Below are 17,524 nucleotides of genomic sequence, written 5' to 3' on the forward strand. Positions count from 1 at the left end.
TTCTTCAGTTAAATTTCAAAAAGGTTTTAAAATAAATCAACTAAATGATTAGGTGAACCGACTATTTGCTTAGTTCTAATCCACCTAAAGTTTTAGGTATTTTAGCTGGTATTGTAGATAAATCAGCAAATTTATTTGGTTAATTTTCCTAATTATTAAAAAGTAAATTCAGCTAATTTAAATTAGGCAATGTAGCTAAATAGTTTAGGAGGCTGAAAATCAAGCATTTTATTAGGTGATTTATACTATTGTTTTAGCTAAATGTTCTACTCTTTTTTTTCTGTGATATAAGATGGGGATTTCCCTACTCTAATAAATAGTTTATTTATTGTGAATTAGATCTATGAATGCGGAAAGCTAATGGTAAATTCCAGGTCATAAGAAAATATAATTACCTGTCTTAAGTCACTCAATTAATGCGTCTTTAATTTTTTTTTTGTCTCACCCTATATATATGCAATCATGTGAAATACTTTGGCATTAGAACGAAAATAGTTTAAATAATACAATAATATAATTATAATCTATTTTTAATAGGGGCATTTTCACTTGTTGAAAGGAGAATGTTTCCCTCCTTTACAAACCATTGGTTTAACTCAACTTTATTGTATTGATAATTAGGGTTTTTGTATTTTACAGCAGAAAAAAAACAAATATGAAGCACTTTAAGTTCCAATAAAATTAATTGAAGAGAATCTCGAGATTGAAAAAAGTTTTTCACTAAACAGGTATTAGCAAGTTTCTCAAGTTAAATTTTGGAATACTTAAGAAATCTAAAAAAAGTTACGAATTTTTTTTAATATTTAAAATAAAAGCAAAATCTCTTTAAAATGTAACAAATTGCAGGAGGTAAAAAAAATCGCTAACTATGTTTACAATATTCTTCGTCTTTGTCTCTTTTTTAAGTTATTCTATTTTAAATTTTTTTGTGACATCCCGTTAGCTGCTAAAGCTTCCAACCTAAAAATATTTTTTAATCGCCTCTACAGACACGATTACCAGAAAAACACGCTTGAGGTGGCGGGGTGTCATAGATATTATTGTCACATAGAAGCGAATATGTTGGAATTTACGATTTTCAAAAATAATATGCTTTTTTAATAATTGTCAACTGATATTCCAACCACAAAAACTGTAATTTTAGAAAATTTCGCTACAAAAAATTCGCCGTAAAATTTTAAATTTCCAAAAACAAAAAATTAAATATTTCTAATAAAACTCTTCAGTTTATATTCTTTGTCTTATAAAAATTGATTGAATTCATTATTTGAAATCTACATGTAGAAAAATTTATACTTATTAATAATTTATTATTTAAAATATAATTTTTAGATAAATGTTGAACAGCATTTACAACATAATATATTTATGGTTCATATAATAAAGAATCAACAGGAATGTACAATCACGTGCCAAGGATCTAATTACAAAATTTATAATAAATTTATTTTATGGAATTTTAAATTCTTGGGACCATATACCCTTTCATGTTAAAATTCTCAAAAAAAAAATCAGAGTTATTGAATTGAACTATTCTTCATTTAAAAGATGTTCCTATATATAATATTATGTATAAACATATATTTCAAAAATAATTTAATATTCCCATATCAATATACTTATACATAATATTATTATGTATTGACTCTAATAATGAATATATACACAAAATATTTTCAAACCCCTTGTTTTTTATTCTAATATTAAAAATTAAAAAAATAAATAGTATAAATCATAAAGAACACACTTTTAATATGATTTATATCATTAAAAATTTAAATAACATATACAGACACTCATATAGAAACATAAAATTACATACTGTTTTAACATTAAAATGATTTATTGTTATCCTTTCTATACATGAAATATTCATATGAACTCGCGCTACATTAAATGTATTAACTTAAAATGTTAAGGACTATACATTAAAAGCAATGATTTTAATGTAAACAATAACAAGGACATTATTTATACGTGTGTATGCATATTATGTATATATATATAAATTTATTTTATTTTTATAGTATTTAAAAATCAAATGAAAATTAAAGGGTCAAAATTTTAATGATGTATGTGTGTAAGAATGTAGGTACATTTATAATAAAAAATAAAAAAGAAAAACAAAAGTAACTAAGTGCTAGCGTCAAATGATAACCCTTTTTTATTTTGTTTAGTTTTTCCTTAAATAAAATCCATTATACTTATGTACTTAGATATCCTTTTGAATCGAAACAACTTCAAAGTAGAATGTCCATTATGCAATAAAATTAAAATTATATAAAATAATATACCTATAAGTGGATGATTTAATGTCATATGGATGTTGTAACTAAAAGAAAAACTATAATATATGAAGACGTCGTCCACCGAAGTTCTTCATTGAAATTCGATAGTATTGTATTTAACTATATTTCTACTATTTTTCTTTCAAAACCCTAAAGTCCACAAGAAACTTATATAAAATATAACATGTTTTTATTATTTTTCAAAAAAGAAAAATTAAAAAATCCTTAGAGATTTATGAGTTGTGGATAGTTGAAATTTTACCACAACAACAGTGCTAGCATCTTATATCTATGATTTTATGTATGATCTCATATAATACAATATGTATATACATATGTAGTAACACGTGTAATTGTACGTGTATTAATGTAATCAATTCTTAATAAATTGTTTTTAATGAAATATTTATGTGAATTCAATTCATTAATTTATTATTTTTTTCTTTTATTTTGAAAACATTATTTTAACTAGATTTTTTTATTGATCGAAATAAAATTAAATAAATTATAATCTAAGTATAATAAAATGAAAGTAAAACTCAACTTTTATCTCACTTTTGTGCTTTACAATAGAGTTGCTCTTATGTCATGTGATTTTAAATAATTGATATGATCTAAAGAATCAAATGTTCAGTATTATAAAAATAATAATTGAATACGAAAGACCGATAAATAGTTTTATCTCTTTTCTATACAGAATATGTAAGACTCAATGGAACTCCTGAACCGACAGAGTGATAGAATACCTTCAAATACGAACAAAAAATACCTAGTAACATTTTTGCGCTCTATTTTTCGAGATATGATGCGTCAAAGTTGGAATTTCTGAAAACTGCCTAATTTGTACAAAAATACGATAAATACAATAGGCTTCCTATATGCTACATTCCGACATTTGTAGAGCATTGAAAATCCCACAAGTTTTGCTCGTAATAGTATAGAAAATCTTAAAAAAAAAGATAAAATAAATCTTATACCAAATAACTCGTTCTCTTATAACAAAAATTTTTCTTATCGTTATGTAATGTGCGCAATATGGGAGTCCCACTTACCAATTTTATAATATGCCTAAGTAGTATCCAAAAATTAAAATGGTATCGATCTGGGCCGCTATTTATGCTAAAATCACAAAAAAATTACAAATTAATGTTTTTGTAAATCTTTACTTTAGTTAAAAAAAAAAATTATAAAAAATTATTATGAGAGAACTGAGAGAGCTTATTGCGTTAAATTTATTTAAGTACTAGAATTATATTTATGTCTGGAACGTCATTTGCATGAGATCGATGTAGTCAATTGAAATTATCATTTTTCACTTGTATATTTTTAATAGATTAAAATCATAATAGAAAGCAGTTTCATTAACTACACTATGGGTTAAAATTATCTAAATTTAATTATAATTTAATAATAAACGTCTGTAAAGATTACAGACAGCAATATACAATTATAGTTTATTGTGATTCAATATATGCAAACTCTGAAAAATTACAAAACATATTAAAAATATAGCTTCTGGCTCTTGACGAAATTATAACAGACAAACTTTCCAGGGATATCGAATCTTGATCAGAATGAACGTTTACCAAGAACCAATTATTCAGTTTTCTAGGCATTATAAACTAAAGGTTATTATTTTACTATTTTTCATATGAAATTTCAAACAAATGTTTATAAATATGGTAGGCTACCTACATCTAATTTTTTTTATTAACATTATAACGTTTGAACATTTCAAATTTAACGAAAATATATGAATTATGTGGTTAGGTAATTTCAATATAACATAAAAAATTAAACAAAAAGTTTATTTCATCAGACGAACATAAGTATATGTGTATGTATAGGTGTGAGGAGAGAATTAAAATGGTCAAATTTATTTGCTAATTAATGTTTTAAAATATATACATGTACATACTTATGTATTATATATACATGTACATACAACTAGTTTTTCTACCTGAAGTATTAAGAGCAACTTGTATGATTGCCTTGAACAAAGCAATCAGAATAATCAGAAATTAATTCAACATGCGACTTTTGTTTTAAAATTTGTTTATGCAAAATAGCGAAAAATAGGCACGTGTATGATTTTATAACCTGATTGAGAATAGCCTGACATCTGAGCAACATATATGCATATCATATAATTAAATTGGCCATTTTTAATTAAAAATTAGGGGCTAGAGGAATGTTGGTCTATTGCGCGGAGTTTAATTTAAATATTTTATTTTATCTTTTCGGGTGATATACTTATTATCTCAACATAGTTCGATTTATTTAACATTTTACCCATTTTATCGATTTTCATTCCGAAATTTTACTAGTCAATTTCCAAAAGTGCGTCTTATTCTTATATACTAAAAACAATAAAACATTGTAAATTCATGAATTGAATTGTAAATGACCTAAAGAAAATTCAATAAATTCGTGGGGTTCAAGCCACAAGAAAAAAAAAAAGAGGAATTAAAATGTAAAAATCAAAACCAAATGTTTTTGTCACAACATCTTTTAGCTATACACATGTAACAATTTCCAATAAAAGTTGTTTTTTTTTTTAAATCAAAGTGCCATTAGAAAGAAAAGAGTTAAAGTGAGAGCAAAACATGCGTCCATTAGAAAGGGTTGCGTTATTTAATAATGGAAAGGGTTGCTTACGTCTTTGATTATTTTAATCTTTAAAAAAAAAGTTTCAGATTATCATATCATCATAAAAAGCCTTCTCAATTGATTTTATAACTGTATATACTGATAATATTAGAAAAAAAGGATTAATTCAATAAAAGATTCAGTCCAATAAATGGAAATGTTGATTTTAAGTGACATATTTTCATTTTTGAAATGAAATGCAATTGAATTGTAAAACTTCGATTTTATGGGGATATTATTAATTTTGATTTTTATCTTTGATAAAATTCTTAAAGCATAAATAATATATATTATAAAAGACCCAAGTTAAGTTAAAAAAAATTGGAAAGAAATTCAACTGCAGTTATAAAATGTTAATTGTTATTTGTTTGTTACTTCAAGTTTGAAAACGTTTGATAGGGCGATAATACACAAACTAATCCTCCTCTTTTATTTCTGGAAGAAACGCAATCATCAAAAAACATTAATTTTCTGAAAACAAACAGAGATGTGAAGAAGAACCTTATGTGAGCTATTACGTTAATCTAAAGAGCGTAAATCTTTAATATTTACAGGTCCCAAGTTAAGCAGTTTTTTTTAAAGGCAGTTTGTTTTAAAATGCAAAAAAACTCTTTTATGGTTCAACTAATGCCATATTTCATGGATAAATTTCTTTATTCAATTTTTGACCAATTTTTTCTCGAGTATATCTTTAAAAGTCTCCTGTAAGAAATATAATTATTTTTTTTAATTTTCTTCACAGAAATTAATTCCAATACCACTTCCGATTTTCGAAATTTGGACATTATTTTTACTTGGTGCCGTTATAGATATATTTGGTGTATGCACAACAATTGAAACAAATTATAAAATATTTTAAAAATGGACTAACATCGTCAACTATCGTTTGAACTAAAAATACTTTATTTGAAGTTACATTGTTATAATTGTTCCACACGAATATTATAGCACCAAATCAAATTCAGAAACGAAGAATGCTTAAAAATCATTCAGATTTAAAAAATATCATTGCTTATAAATCAAAGTACGGATTCAAAATTAAAAACCAAATTTTTTAATACTTTTACAAATAATGTTCACATATAAAAACGTGCTACTAAATAATAAGCTCATAAAGTTCTTTAAAACATTGAAAATATTATAAGTACATGTAAGTATAATTGAAAATGACCGGATGTAAAATGAAATTCTTTACCACGAAATCAGAATTTTAGGTGTAATAATTTTTTAATATTCTTGATTTCTAACCATGACAAATTTTTAATAAACACGACAAATTCTAATTATAAAAAGTTTCTAAAAGAAAAATTTATTTAATTAAAATTTCATTAAAAATCATAATTTGACTTCATTATATTAAAACTATACTCGCTAATTTTTGATGGTTTTGAATTACTTAATAAAAGTTTATGGTAATTAAATTTAAGTCGCTTGTAATTTTGATAATCGTTAAAGTAAAAGTGTTTCTTATTACAACTAAAAATAAAATAAAAGTTTAAATTCTATGAATATTTTAGTAAATCATTAAAAAAAATGTGGAAAAGTAAGAATGAATTTTATGCCAAATGGAATTTCAAGGTATTTAAACAAAGAAAATATGAAAGCGCCATAGTTTAAATAAGTTCAATCTGTAATATTGTAAGGAATTTAAGATAAGTGCATAAATAGTTGAAAAATAATTTTAAATATTTAGGAAACTACTAGGTTCTTATTCTATCAAAAGTTCTCATTCTATGGAAATTAATTTTTGTGCTTTCTAAAATACCGGGTGGGTACAGTGCGACTTGTTAATAATAAAAAAATATCACAAAAATCGTGAGCACTGAAGGTAATTCAGTTGATTTTTATCAGTTAATTTTTTATATAAAATAAATGAATCGGAAATTCAGAACTCCTTAATAAAGCCTCGAATCTAAGTTACACTTCATATTTTTGAAATAGCTGAATAAAAATAATAATCGAAATTCGATAAATGCTTATTTACTAGAGATAACTCTGATCCAAATTTAAACAAAAAAAAAAAACTCACTAAAACAACTAGATATATAATTGAATTTAAATCACAAAATATTCGAAACCAAAATTCAATCGATACTCAATTGCTTAAAACTTCCTTCTATTCCAAATAAATCTGAAGCATCTTTTGGTTTTCCTGGTCTTACATTTTCATTTACTTTACGTTTTTCTAAATCTTCAAAAAAATTTTGATTTTTAATTGCATTTTGATAAGCTCTTGCTAAAAATAAAAGCAAATACACAAATTTATAGATGTAAGCATATTGATAACAAAAATTTTTAATATGAACACATTAATTACCACACATTTCTTCAGCAGGACCTTCTTTACCACCATATTCTGTTGGTAAAATTTCTAAAGGAACAAATTGATCTAAACCATCTAATTTGTTATGCAAATGTAAAACATCAATTAATTCTTTTTTCATAAAAGGTCGAACTAATGCCAATATTTTATCTGAAAATGGTACAATATTGACAAAATGAAATCCAACGATTCTTATAGGTGAAGCATCCTATAAAAAAATTGTAATTTTTAATACTTATTTATTATATAAATGTATGTATGTCGATATACATATATTAAAATTTTTTAATACCTGTAAATAATAGATAAATTTTTTTAACACTAAAGGAGCCAGGCGCGCAACATGTCCCAAAGTTACACCGCTATGATCTAATATAATTATATGACCTGGAGCTGTACCATTTTCTCGCAATGACAAATCGAATGTTGTAAAAAATCTGCAATATTTTTTTTTTAATAATATAAAAAATTTTACATTTATGAAAGGCAGTAGATGAATTTAATTAATTTTTTTTAATTTCATTGGAACATTCCTTGCTCAAACCATCAATAGAAAGCTACCAATGCAACAAGTAATTTTAGCGTAAATTTTCGTTACAAACTATTTTTCGTTTAAGATATTCTTAATTCCAAAACCTTTCAAATGCTGTTGTTTAGTTCTATAACGTTTAATTTAGATTAAGAGCCTCAATTATAAGTAACTTATTTACAAATTTGAAGAACAAAGCTGAAGCAGAGCTAACGTATTTTGACTTACAATATTACTGTTTCGATTTACAAAATGCTAAATGTTCAGTTTGACATTAAAACAAAAAAAAATGCAACATTACATAATATTTAAAACTCAATTATTTTGTAAATATGAATTTAAATTTGAAATATCACGATTTATAATAGATGTGTACATAAATGTAGATAACATTCACTGTCTTGAGAAATAACAGCTAACCAACGTAAAGCTATTAAAAATAAATTAGGTCTTTTCCAGTATAGTTATTATTTCATGTATACATCTATCGCTATCAATTTCTAATTTATGTACGTGACTATCTTGTATAGTGTTTTCAGCACACAATATTTCATGAAACTCTGATAAATTTAACAATATAATTTTAGGTTCATAACAATTAAGTTTATTTTGTTTATGTGATTGTTGACATAAAAACTTCTTATAGAAAATGAAACTATAAATTAAAAATTGTAATATCACTTTTCATGCATGTCAATCATAATTTATAACTTACGAGTATAAGTATGATTGACGTATAACTTATATGTATTTTAATTCCAATTTTCTTTTTATATATTTGACAGCAACTTTAAAAATTACAACTTTAAACTTTCTATATGGCTTAGTAGTTTCACGCATCTATCCATCCGTCCGTCCGTTCGTGGATCTACAAAACTTCTACACCCTTTTGAGATAGAAAGCGAAAATTTTATATAGAAATAGATCTTACTTACTTCCGAAAAAGCAAATTTTTACCTAAAAGTTCTCCCGTCTCCAAAAGTTATAGCCCTCGTAATTGATTGTAACGAAACTACAAACATTTTTTAAATTCTGCCGAAACAGCCGAAAAGTAATGGCTGGCTTCTTTTATACCGCGACGTAGCATAGTTGAGCATAGAGAATGAAAAAATGGCCACTAAAATTAACTGTTAATTGATATGACCTATGATGTGAAAAAGATAAATAAAAAACTTTTTAATTAAATTCATATTTTCTCGTATACCCCTAGCAGGACTTCATGAACGCCTGGGGGTCTATATGGACCACTTTGGGAATCATTTCTCTAGACGATAAATGTGAAGCTTTAAGATACTAATAAGTAGTTTATTTTGTTAGAAGAAAATTTTTCTCCACCTCCATCCCCTCTTAAGTTATTGCCTTTCAAAATTTGCAAAGTTTTAATTTTTAAGACCTTATATATCTGAAGTTGTAAACTTTTCCAAATTTCTACAAGTGCAAAAGGCTAACGGTAAATAAAAAATTATAATTATTTTTCTGACATATCCTTGAGTTCGACATTTATGATTTTATTTTTAATTCATCCTAAAAGTATGCAATATTTTGATATATTTTCGTATATTAATAAAATGCAGTAGATAGACAGTTATTGAAAGCAATAATTTCACTTGTTCAAGGGAAAAGTGCTAACTTACAAACCATTGGTTTGATCCTACTTTATTAATGTCTTTTTAATTAAAAATGCAATACTTGCAATAAATATAAGCCTTCTACGTTTGATTAAAAGCACATTATAAGAAAACATATTATTAATATTGTGTATAAATTTAAAATGCTAATCGAACACATACTATTCTCACTGCGCATTTAGTGACCGATACTCTTTAAAAATGATTATTGGATGTCTTCATAATTATTATTAGAGTCAAATTTTAATTTTGAAAATTTGAAATCTACTTTTTATATCGTTATAGATCACTTACAGTTTCAAGCATGAGGGTAGATGAAAATGTGTTGCATCAAAATTAGCTAATTTCCCAAAGAAAATTCGATGTCCTTCTGGTGTAGTTTTCTCATTAGGAAAAACAGATCTAAAATATACACATATACATGAGAATGGTATGAAAAATTCTACTGATTAATATACTGTACACAATTTTCATTGCTGTTTTTAGATCCTCTTTTTCAAAATTAATACCGGAAAATAATTCTGGAACATGAGTTCTCATTGTAAAATAGGTGTCGACAGTTTGTTTAGCCAATTGCATACTATAGTAACAAGAATGCAGAAATAAAATTGCTTCCAATTCTGTAACTTCAGGTAAATGAGGTTGTTGTTTTATCCATTCTAATAATTTTGATATTTCATCTGAACTCAATTCTTTATTTTTTTTATACTGTTCTATTGCCAAAGCGAAAACCATATTTTCAACTTTATTATTTTTTTTGTAATTTAAATATTATTACTTTATAACAGTGCGGAAACCAAAATTAACGTTCTTTTTAAATTAACTTACTAAAATATACTGAAATGTGTAAGATCATTTTTATTCACAAATTTAAAAAATGAAAAAAAAGCTTTATATTTCAAAATTACCACAAAAAAGTAATTTATTGTAACAGGTTAGTATGGCGAATATACGCATAAGTACTTGCGGAAAGCGAAACAGTATTCGTCAACCTTTTGTTTATTTCTGAATTTTCTATTATAATTTATGGTTTTGGAGTTCTCTGAAAACTAGAACTATTAAACCATTTTTAAGTAGTTTTCATGTACGCAGGGAATTTCATATTAACAATAAAATTTACTAAAACATATAAGCTCCTATTATTTACTTCTTTCTGCCATAATTTTAAATATTAATTTAAGAAAATAAGGGAGAAAAAAATATAAATTTGAATGTAGTCTTTTATTTTCACAAAACAAAGATTTTAAAGGAATTCATTTTAAAATATAAATTTTAATGGGACAGCTTCCTGTTATTAGCTTTAAAAAGTTTCTTTTTTAAAAAAAATCCAAATTCTCTTAAAAAACGACAAATTTTTCGTGTAAAAATTGAAAAACCAGATCTTCTATTCGTTCATATCATATAGATCGAATAGAAACATATTTTCAAATCGTTTCTAAAATCGTTCCTCAAAACAGATATTCTATTCATTCCTAAAATACTTCAAAATTGGTTCAATATGCATTTGTCTGTATACAGAAATGAATACGGTTCTCATTATGTATAAAATTACATATTACAGATTTTATTTATCTGAATTCAGCAAAGTTGAACTATAAGAGAGAATAATTTATTTAAATATTAAATTATATTTAACAAAAGTATTACCTAATAATGATTAAGCATAAATATTTTTTAAAAAATGTTTTATTGTTATACGAACATGTCATTATCGTAAATTCTCATTTTAAACCAGAATATCAAAATATTAATATACATTTTTTAAACATACAAATGAAAATGAACAGCACACATACTTAATATACTTAATGAAATATTCTGATTTTTTCATTTTACTGATTTCAGTAAAGCTTTCATTTTTACTTTAACAATTTTTGTATTTGATTTTAGAAAATATTTTAGGCTACCTTTTTATTGTGAATAAGCATACTTATTATGTTTTTTAATTTATTTGAGGAAGCATTCTTTTATTTGTGGTCCACCAAATAAAAATATTTTCAGTAACATTCAAGATATTATGGCATCTGGAGTTACTGTAGCCTTAACTGTTACTGTACAATTTTTTAATTAAATTTATCAATCATCTTATAAAAAATTTTGGAAATTTTTATGGTATTTTTACCTGAATTTAAAAAAATTAATTTTCTTAAAAAATTTCTTTCTTTTTTTACTTTTATATGGCCAACATTTAGTAGATTTAGGATAATAATTATTATGAAGTCATTATTTAAATATGTCAAGCGTTAAGCAACAAATTATACTATACCAAGTATAATATAATTACTATAAATACTAATTATAGTAGTTTATAGTAAAGGTTTACTGTTTTATATTTGTAAATTATTTGATATTTGAATGAAAATTAATTTGAAAATAATATTATTCTCCAAACCTAGTTATTGAAGTTCAAAAATATTTATTAAGCTATATGCGTTACTGTATTTGTATAACAGTTAACAACTATTAAGAAAAGTTTTAAAAACTCTTTAATTTTGAAAGTAATTCATAAAACTGTTCCTAAAAGAAAATGAAATTAAAAGATAATAAGAGGTTACACATATTATTCACAAGCTTAAACGACAGTTTTCTGCCAATACCATGAAACCTGATGAATGTTTATTCTGAATTTTGATCTTAAAGTTTTTATAATTTTTCCCTTCTTATAATTTTACAAGCATTCTGTAAAACTGTTTTAAAGATTTACGTATCTACAATAGTTTCAAAATTTAAGTATATAGATTATATGTAGAACTATGTGTTATATTCAGAATAATGCTGCATCCTGTGTTGGAACTTAAACTCTGTTTAGTTATTTGAATGTCTCTTGACACGATGACAAACATCTACATATTATGTATATTTTTTTATTTTATTGGCTGATGAACTTAATTTCTAAATTGTTTTCATTTTTACGTTATTAAAATCAATCATATTCCAAAAAAAACCTTGATTTTTATTAATTAAAAATTTGTACACAACAATGTAACAAAAATTTACAACATATTTTGGCAACTCTCATTATTATTAATAATAATTAAATTCATTCAATTTTATTGTTCCTATTATTAATCAAAATTTAAGTTATTCAAAACCGAGTTATTCAAAAATATTAACAAAAAAATTTAAATATCTCATAACTTCATCGAATAATTCAAAATTAATAAATTACATAAAAAATTACAATTTTTATTAATAAATTGCAAAAACTTATTCACTCAAAAATGGTTTGGTTAAAAACAATAATTAAATTTTTACATATTAATTTATAATTTATGATATTTAATAAGTTTACACATATATACTTTTATATAGTTACACATTTTCAGATAGACACCGCTACAATCACAAATAAAAAGCTTTATATAACTTTTAAAAACCAATATACCACTTTTATAGTTTAAATAAATAATTATTAAATCAAAAAAAGAAATATTAATTAATTAATATTAATCAATATCTAATTTTTTGAAATTACCCTCAATTCCAAATAAAACTGATGCATCTTTTGGTTTACCAGGTCTTGCTTTCTCATTGACCTTTCGAGTTTCTAATTCAGTAAAAAAATCTTGATTTTCAATACAATGTTTATATATATTTTCTAAAATAATGTAAAAAATGGCACGATATTTTGTTAATTGTATATTTAAAAAAAGAAAAAATAAATTGAAATTATTATAATTACCACATAACTCATTTCCATTTCCCTCTAAACCCCCATATTCCTTTGGTAATATTTCTAATGGTATGAATTTTTTTAAAGATTCCATATTTTCATGAAAATGCAATATTTCAGAAAGTTCTTTTTTCATAAATGGACGCATTAATGCTAAAATTTTGTCGGAAAATGGTACAATATTAATAAAATGAAATCCAACAATTCGTATTGGTGCCGCATCCTAAACATGTAAATATAATTTAAAAATTAAATTTACTTATAACCGTTTACAAAAATATTAAATAAAATTAATTACTTGTAAGAAATATAAAAATTTCTTCATTGTTAGTGGGCCCAATCTAGCAACATGACCTAAACTTACGCCAGTTAAATCTAATATTATTATATGTCCTGGAGCACTACCACCTTCACGTAATGTTAAATCAAATATCATAGAAAATCTGAAATTGAAATTTATAAAAAAAAATATTTTGATTATTTTTAACATTAATTAATATTGTTCTATACTTGGAACACTGTCCAGATAAACATAATTTTAACTATACATACATATATCACAAATATTAATTTTGCTAGAGTTAACTCACATTAAAATCTGTTTACAGAAATTTTGAATTGAAATGTGAACTTGTATAATAAGTTTTCAATGAGAATAAAGTTATGTACATTAAAATTTTATGTGTTGCCTACAAGGACATTGTTTTAATTTTATTGTTTCTTTAATTGTAAACTGTAATTTGAACGTAAGTATGTTGCTTAATTTTATTGTCTTATTACTTTACCGATCTGAAAATCAAAAATATCACTTATATGTACACGTACTTATAATTATGAAGCTTGACAATCTTCAATATCATGAATGACTTTTTATTGCTTTAACTTACTTAAACTATTTATATGAAAAATTTAGGAAACAACAATTTTTTAAAAAAAATTTTTATAATAATTAACACCCAAAAATCATATATAGCTACAAGCTTACTAATTAATTTCTTTAACAGCTTGTATTCATTCAAAGTATTAAATGTACAGTAAAGCCCATGTATGCATATATACTTACATACATTCAACAATATTTTTCGCTTTCTATATATTATGCCTATTTCATAGGAACCAATTTTGCAATTTGCCTTGGTGAGTAAAGCAAATTTTTTCGAGTTTCCTTTAAGAGTATACAAGACATTTTAACTCTTACTGTAGCAGGCATTCGAAAGAAACCACTCATATTTGTTTGGTTGATAGCTTTATTTTATATGAAAAATTAAATTTAAATCATTTATATTTAAAAAAATGTTCGTTCAGTTTCTACTTCTACATAACAAGGCTTTTCACACAAAACAACACAAATTAATCCGAAGTATATAGTTCGGATTGTTTGTCGTTAAACTCTCAATATTTGTGAAGGAACACAAGAGTATTGAAAGTTTAACGTTAAAAATTAAATTGTATATCTAAAGATTATGAATTGTTTATAAAGATAATCTGATTTTCAAGGATTTAAAAACGGGTTCAAAAAAGATAAATAATTGTATTATGAGATTCATTAATTTCGCATTAATTTTAAAAATTTTGGCTTGCAAGTTTATTCAAAATTAATTTACCATTAATGAGATTTTTTTGTTTTTTCTACCTAACTAAAAGCTTTTTAAGGAAATAAATTAAAATATTAAACGACAGGTCGTAAGTATTTTGGTCAAACATGTTTTAAAAATGAAAGTCCTATACATAAGTAATAAATTTATTATAGAAAAAATTACTACGGCAATTAAAAATGAATGCTTGTGTGCGGACAGATTGCATTTCAACAACCAAATAACTGTTTACTGCTGCAGCTGTGACTATTTTTACATTTATTTTTAAATTAATTAAAATCAATGATCGTAAGGTATACTCGTAGACATAATACACATACTTATTATAAAACTTATTTATGAATATAAATTGCTGCATGCATATGCGAGAACAAAAAATTGGAATTGTAGATTAATTGCAGTATTGAACAAGTAAAAATGTTTTAATCGGTCTAAACCGACTGAATTATACCTTGAAAATCTAACTATTAAAATTTTTTTTTTGAAATATTTAGAATTACCTTTCAAGGTTGCAGGACAATTACTCGAGTCAGTCAAACCATTCACAAGAAACTTCAAGGATATGTGCTACATATAATTGAACATGTGACTACCTTAGTTACATGAATCTAGCTTTATTATTTTTCCGAATATATAAAATTAGTTTTTGGAGTTGGAAGGCAGTCACCCGGACCGCTGCATCTATCCTATTAAAATTTTTGGAACATGTGTAGAATATTTAATTGGACACATGTATACAAAATTTCATATTTATATTTTTATTAGTTTTCGAAATATTTTAAGAATATTTTGAGTTCTATGGCAGTTACTCGAACCAATGGTTCGAATGGGTCTAATTACAAGAGGGTTCGTCCTTGGCGCAAAAGAAACAAATTGTGAATGTCTGGTATATGCTTAGCTCGTTTTTGAGTTATCGTGCTATTGGACGGATGAACGGATAGATGGACGGGCATGTTTTAATCAACGAAGAATTTTACGCCGAGCAAGCACATATAAACATGTTCATACAACAGATTTACAACTCAACAGAACTCCTTTAAGTGGTTACAATCTCCTTACCAAAGTTTATATAATAAACATTGGCTTCATGAAGGTGCAGGATATAAAAAAAATTACAATTTGAGTTTGCATTTAAACTAATATTGAATTGTTATTGAAAATGAAAAATATTTTTAAATGGTGAAAGAACATATTTCAATACCGCACAATTTTAAAATTATTTACGTATAGTCTTAAAAATATAAAATTTATATTGTTTGTTGTCAAGGTTTGATATTGCGTTATTTTTTATAGCTTTTATTCAAAAAGAATATGCAATTAAATTATTACCACAAAATTGTCGCAAAATCAACCTGACTTCGTAAAAAACAGGAATGTATAAAAAGAGTTCATATATTATTAATTGAAATTTTAAAAGTATATATATATATAAATACAATATTAAAATAAATATACCTACAATTTAATACCTGATGCAAAATTAAAGTTTCTAGCGTCAAAATTAGCTAATCTACCAATATAAATTTTATAACCTTCTGGTGTAGATTTTTCAATTGGAAATATTGTTCTAAAAAACAAAAAAAATATTTCATTTCGAAATTCTGAAAATTCTTGAATTGATCAATATTACGAATTATTCATCGCTAGTTTCATCTCATCGCTACTTAAATCTAGTCTGTGGAAAAATTCCGGAACATGAGTTCGCATCGTAACAAAAGTATCAATTGTTTGTTTAGCTAATTCTATGCTATAATAACATGAATGTAAAAATAAACTTGCTTCTAAATCTGCAATTTCCGGTAAATGAGGTTGTTGATTTATCCATTCCATTAATTTTTTAAGTTCATCTGGATTTAAATCAGGATTCTTTTTGAATTCTTCTTCAATTGGAAACAATTTCATTTTTATATAAAAAATATTTAATTATAATCCTCTATATATTATACTGGTGTTATAATTAGCACGAATATTTAAGTCAAATATTGTTTTCGTTTGAAAGTTCAAAAACATACTAAAAGAATTTAAAGCAAACTGCAAAAATAAAAAAATATTCTTGTAAAACAAGTAAAAAAAAATTTAAAGTTTTATATTCGAAATTTTTTCAAAGCTTTAAATTAGTTTTTGGAAAATGTACTACATATTCATATAAATGTTTACACAGGGTGGTTCAGTAAAGAGTACAAATTTGTTTAGAGCATCAAAAATGATTAAAATTTTTACTTAGAAATAGTTATCAAATATCAACGGTTTCCGAGATACAGGCATTTTAACAAAATTTCTACTTAACCACACTTTTTTGCTTATAACTTCCCTGCCAAAAAAGATAGAAGCTGCTTCTAAAAGAGCTAGTGAAGGGCTTAAAAAGACCTTAATTTAATTTTTTTTTACCAAAATTTGAAATGTTTTTACAAAATAAACAACAAATGTGATCAAAAATTAATTATAGTTGCTAATTAAATCACTGAAAATCAATAAAAATCAAAAATAGTGACATAATTTTTTTGATTTTTTACATTTTAATTACGGCCTTCATAATCTTGACAAATAAATTATTTTTGGGCTATATATCCTGAACTTTAAAAGATTTTTAACGTTTGAGGACTTACATTATAGTTTAATCAGCTGCGCAAAATTTCAAAGTTTCAAAAAATTTCAAACATATCTTATCTGGTCTCCCATATAATTATCTAGTTAGAGAAACCCAAAAAATTAAAATAGGGGTATAAAATTTCATTTTTCCTCAAGTTCGAATACTTGGTATTCCGAAAGTATATCAAATACAAAATCAAGTAATATATTGTCTTAAAGCTCTTCACCAACCCTTTCCAAGGGAAGCTAT

At 24.6% G+C, this 17,524-nt stretch overlaps 2 protein-coding genes across 4 annotated transcripts; both read right to left on the minus strand.

Annotated features, from left to right (window-relative positions):
• Nucleotides 1-6,306: 6,306 nt before the first annotated feature.
• On the minus strand, nt 6,307-10,218 carry LOC129610186 (alpha-tocopherol transfer protein-like). Of its 2 annotated transcripts, XR_008697078.1 has the most exons (6): nt 9,881-10,218; nt 9,712-9,819; nt 7,553-7,697; nt 7,255-7,468; nt 6,967-7,173; nt 6,307-6,413 (listed from the first exon to the last, which is right to left on the minus strand). XR_008697078.1 is itself a non-coding variant. In XM_055522617.1 (5 exons), exons 1-5 carry the CDS (start codon nt 10,150-10,152, stop codon nt 7,022-7,024), a joined length of 891 nt encoding a protein of 296 aa, XP_055378592.1. In that variant the 5' UTR covers nt 10,153-10,218; the 3' UTR covers nt 6,481-7,021. The 2 variants fall into 2 exon arrangements, 1 of the variants encoding a protein (XP_055378592.1); XM_055522617.1 differs by lacking the exon at nt 6,307-6,413 and having other exon boundaries at nt 6,481-7,173.
• A 2,538-nt stretch (nt 10,219-12,756) lies between these two features.
• Nucleotides 12,757-16,587, minus strand: LOC129610173 (alpha-tocopherol transfer protein-like). 2 transcript variants are annotated; one of them, XM_055522603.1, is made up of 5 exons: nt 16,316-16,587; nt 16,145-16,252; nt 13,389-13,533; nt 13,100-13,313; nt 12,757-13,015 (listed from the first exon to the last, which is right to left on the minus strand). In XM_055522603.1, exons 1-5 carry the CDS (start codon nt 16,585-16,587, stop codon nt 12,864-12,866), a joined length of 891 nt encoding a protein of 296 aa, XP_055378578.1. In that variant the 3' UTR covers nt 12,757-12,863. The 2 variants fall into 2 exon arrangements, with proteins under 2 accessions (XP_055378578.1, XP_055378569.1); XM_055522594.1 differs by having other exon boundaries at nt 12,757-13,313.
• Between the last annotated feature and the right edge of the window lie 937 nt (nt 16,588-17,524).

Source organism: Condylostylus longicornis, unplaced genomic scaffold (assembly GCF_029603195.1).
Source record: "Condylostylus longicornis isolate FDR11 unplaced genomic scaffold, ASM2960319v2 ptg000004l, whole genome shotgun sequence".
NCBI classification, from domain to species: Eukaryota; Metazoa; Arthropoda; class Insecta; order Diptera; family Dolichopodidae; genus Condylostylus; species Condylostylus longicornis.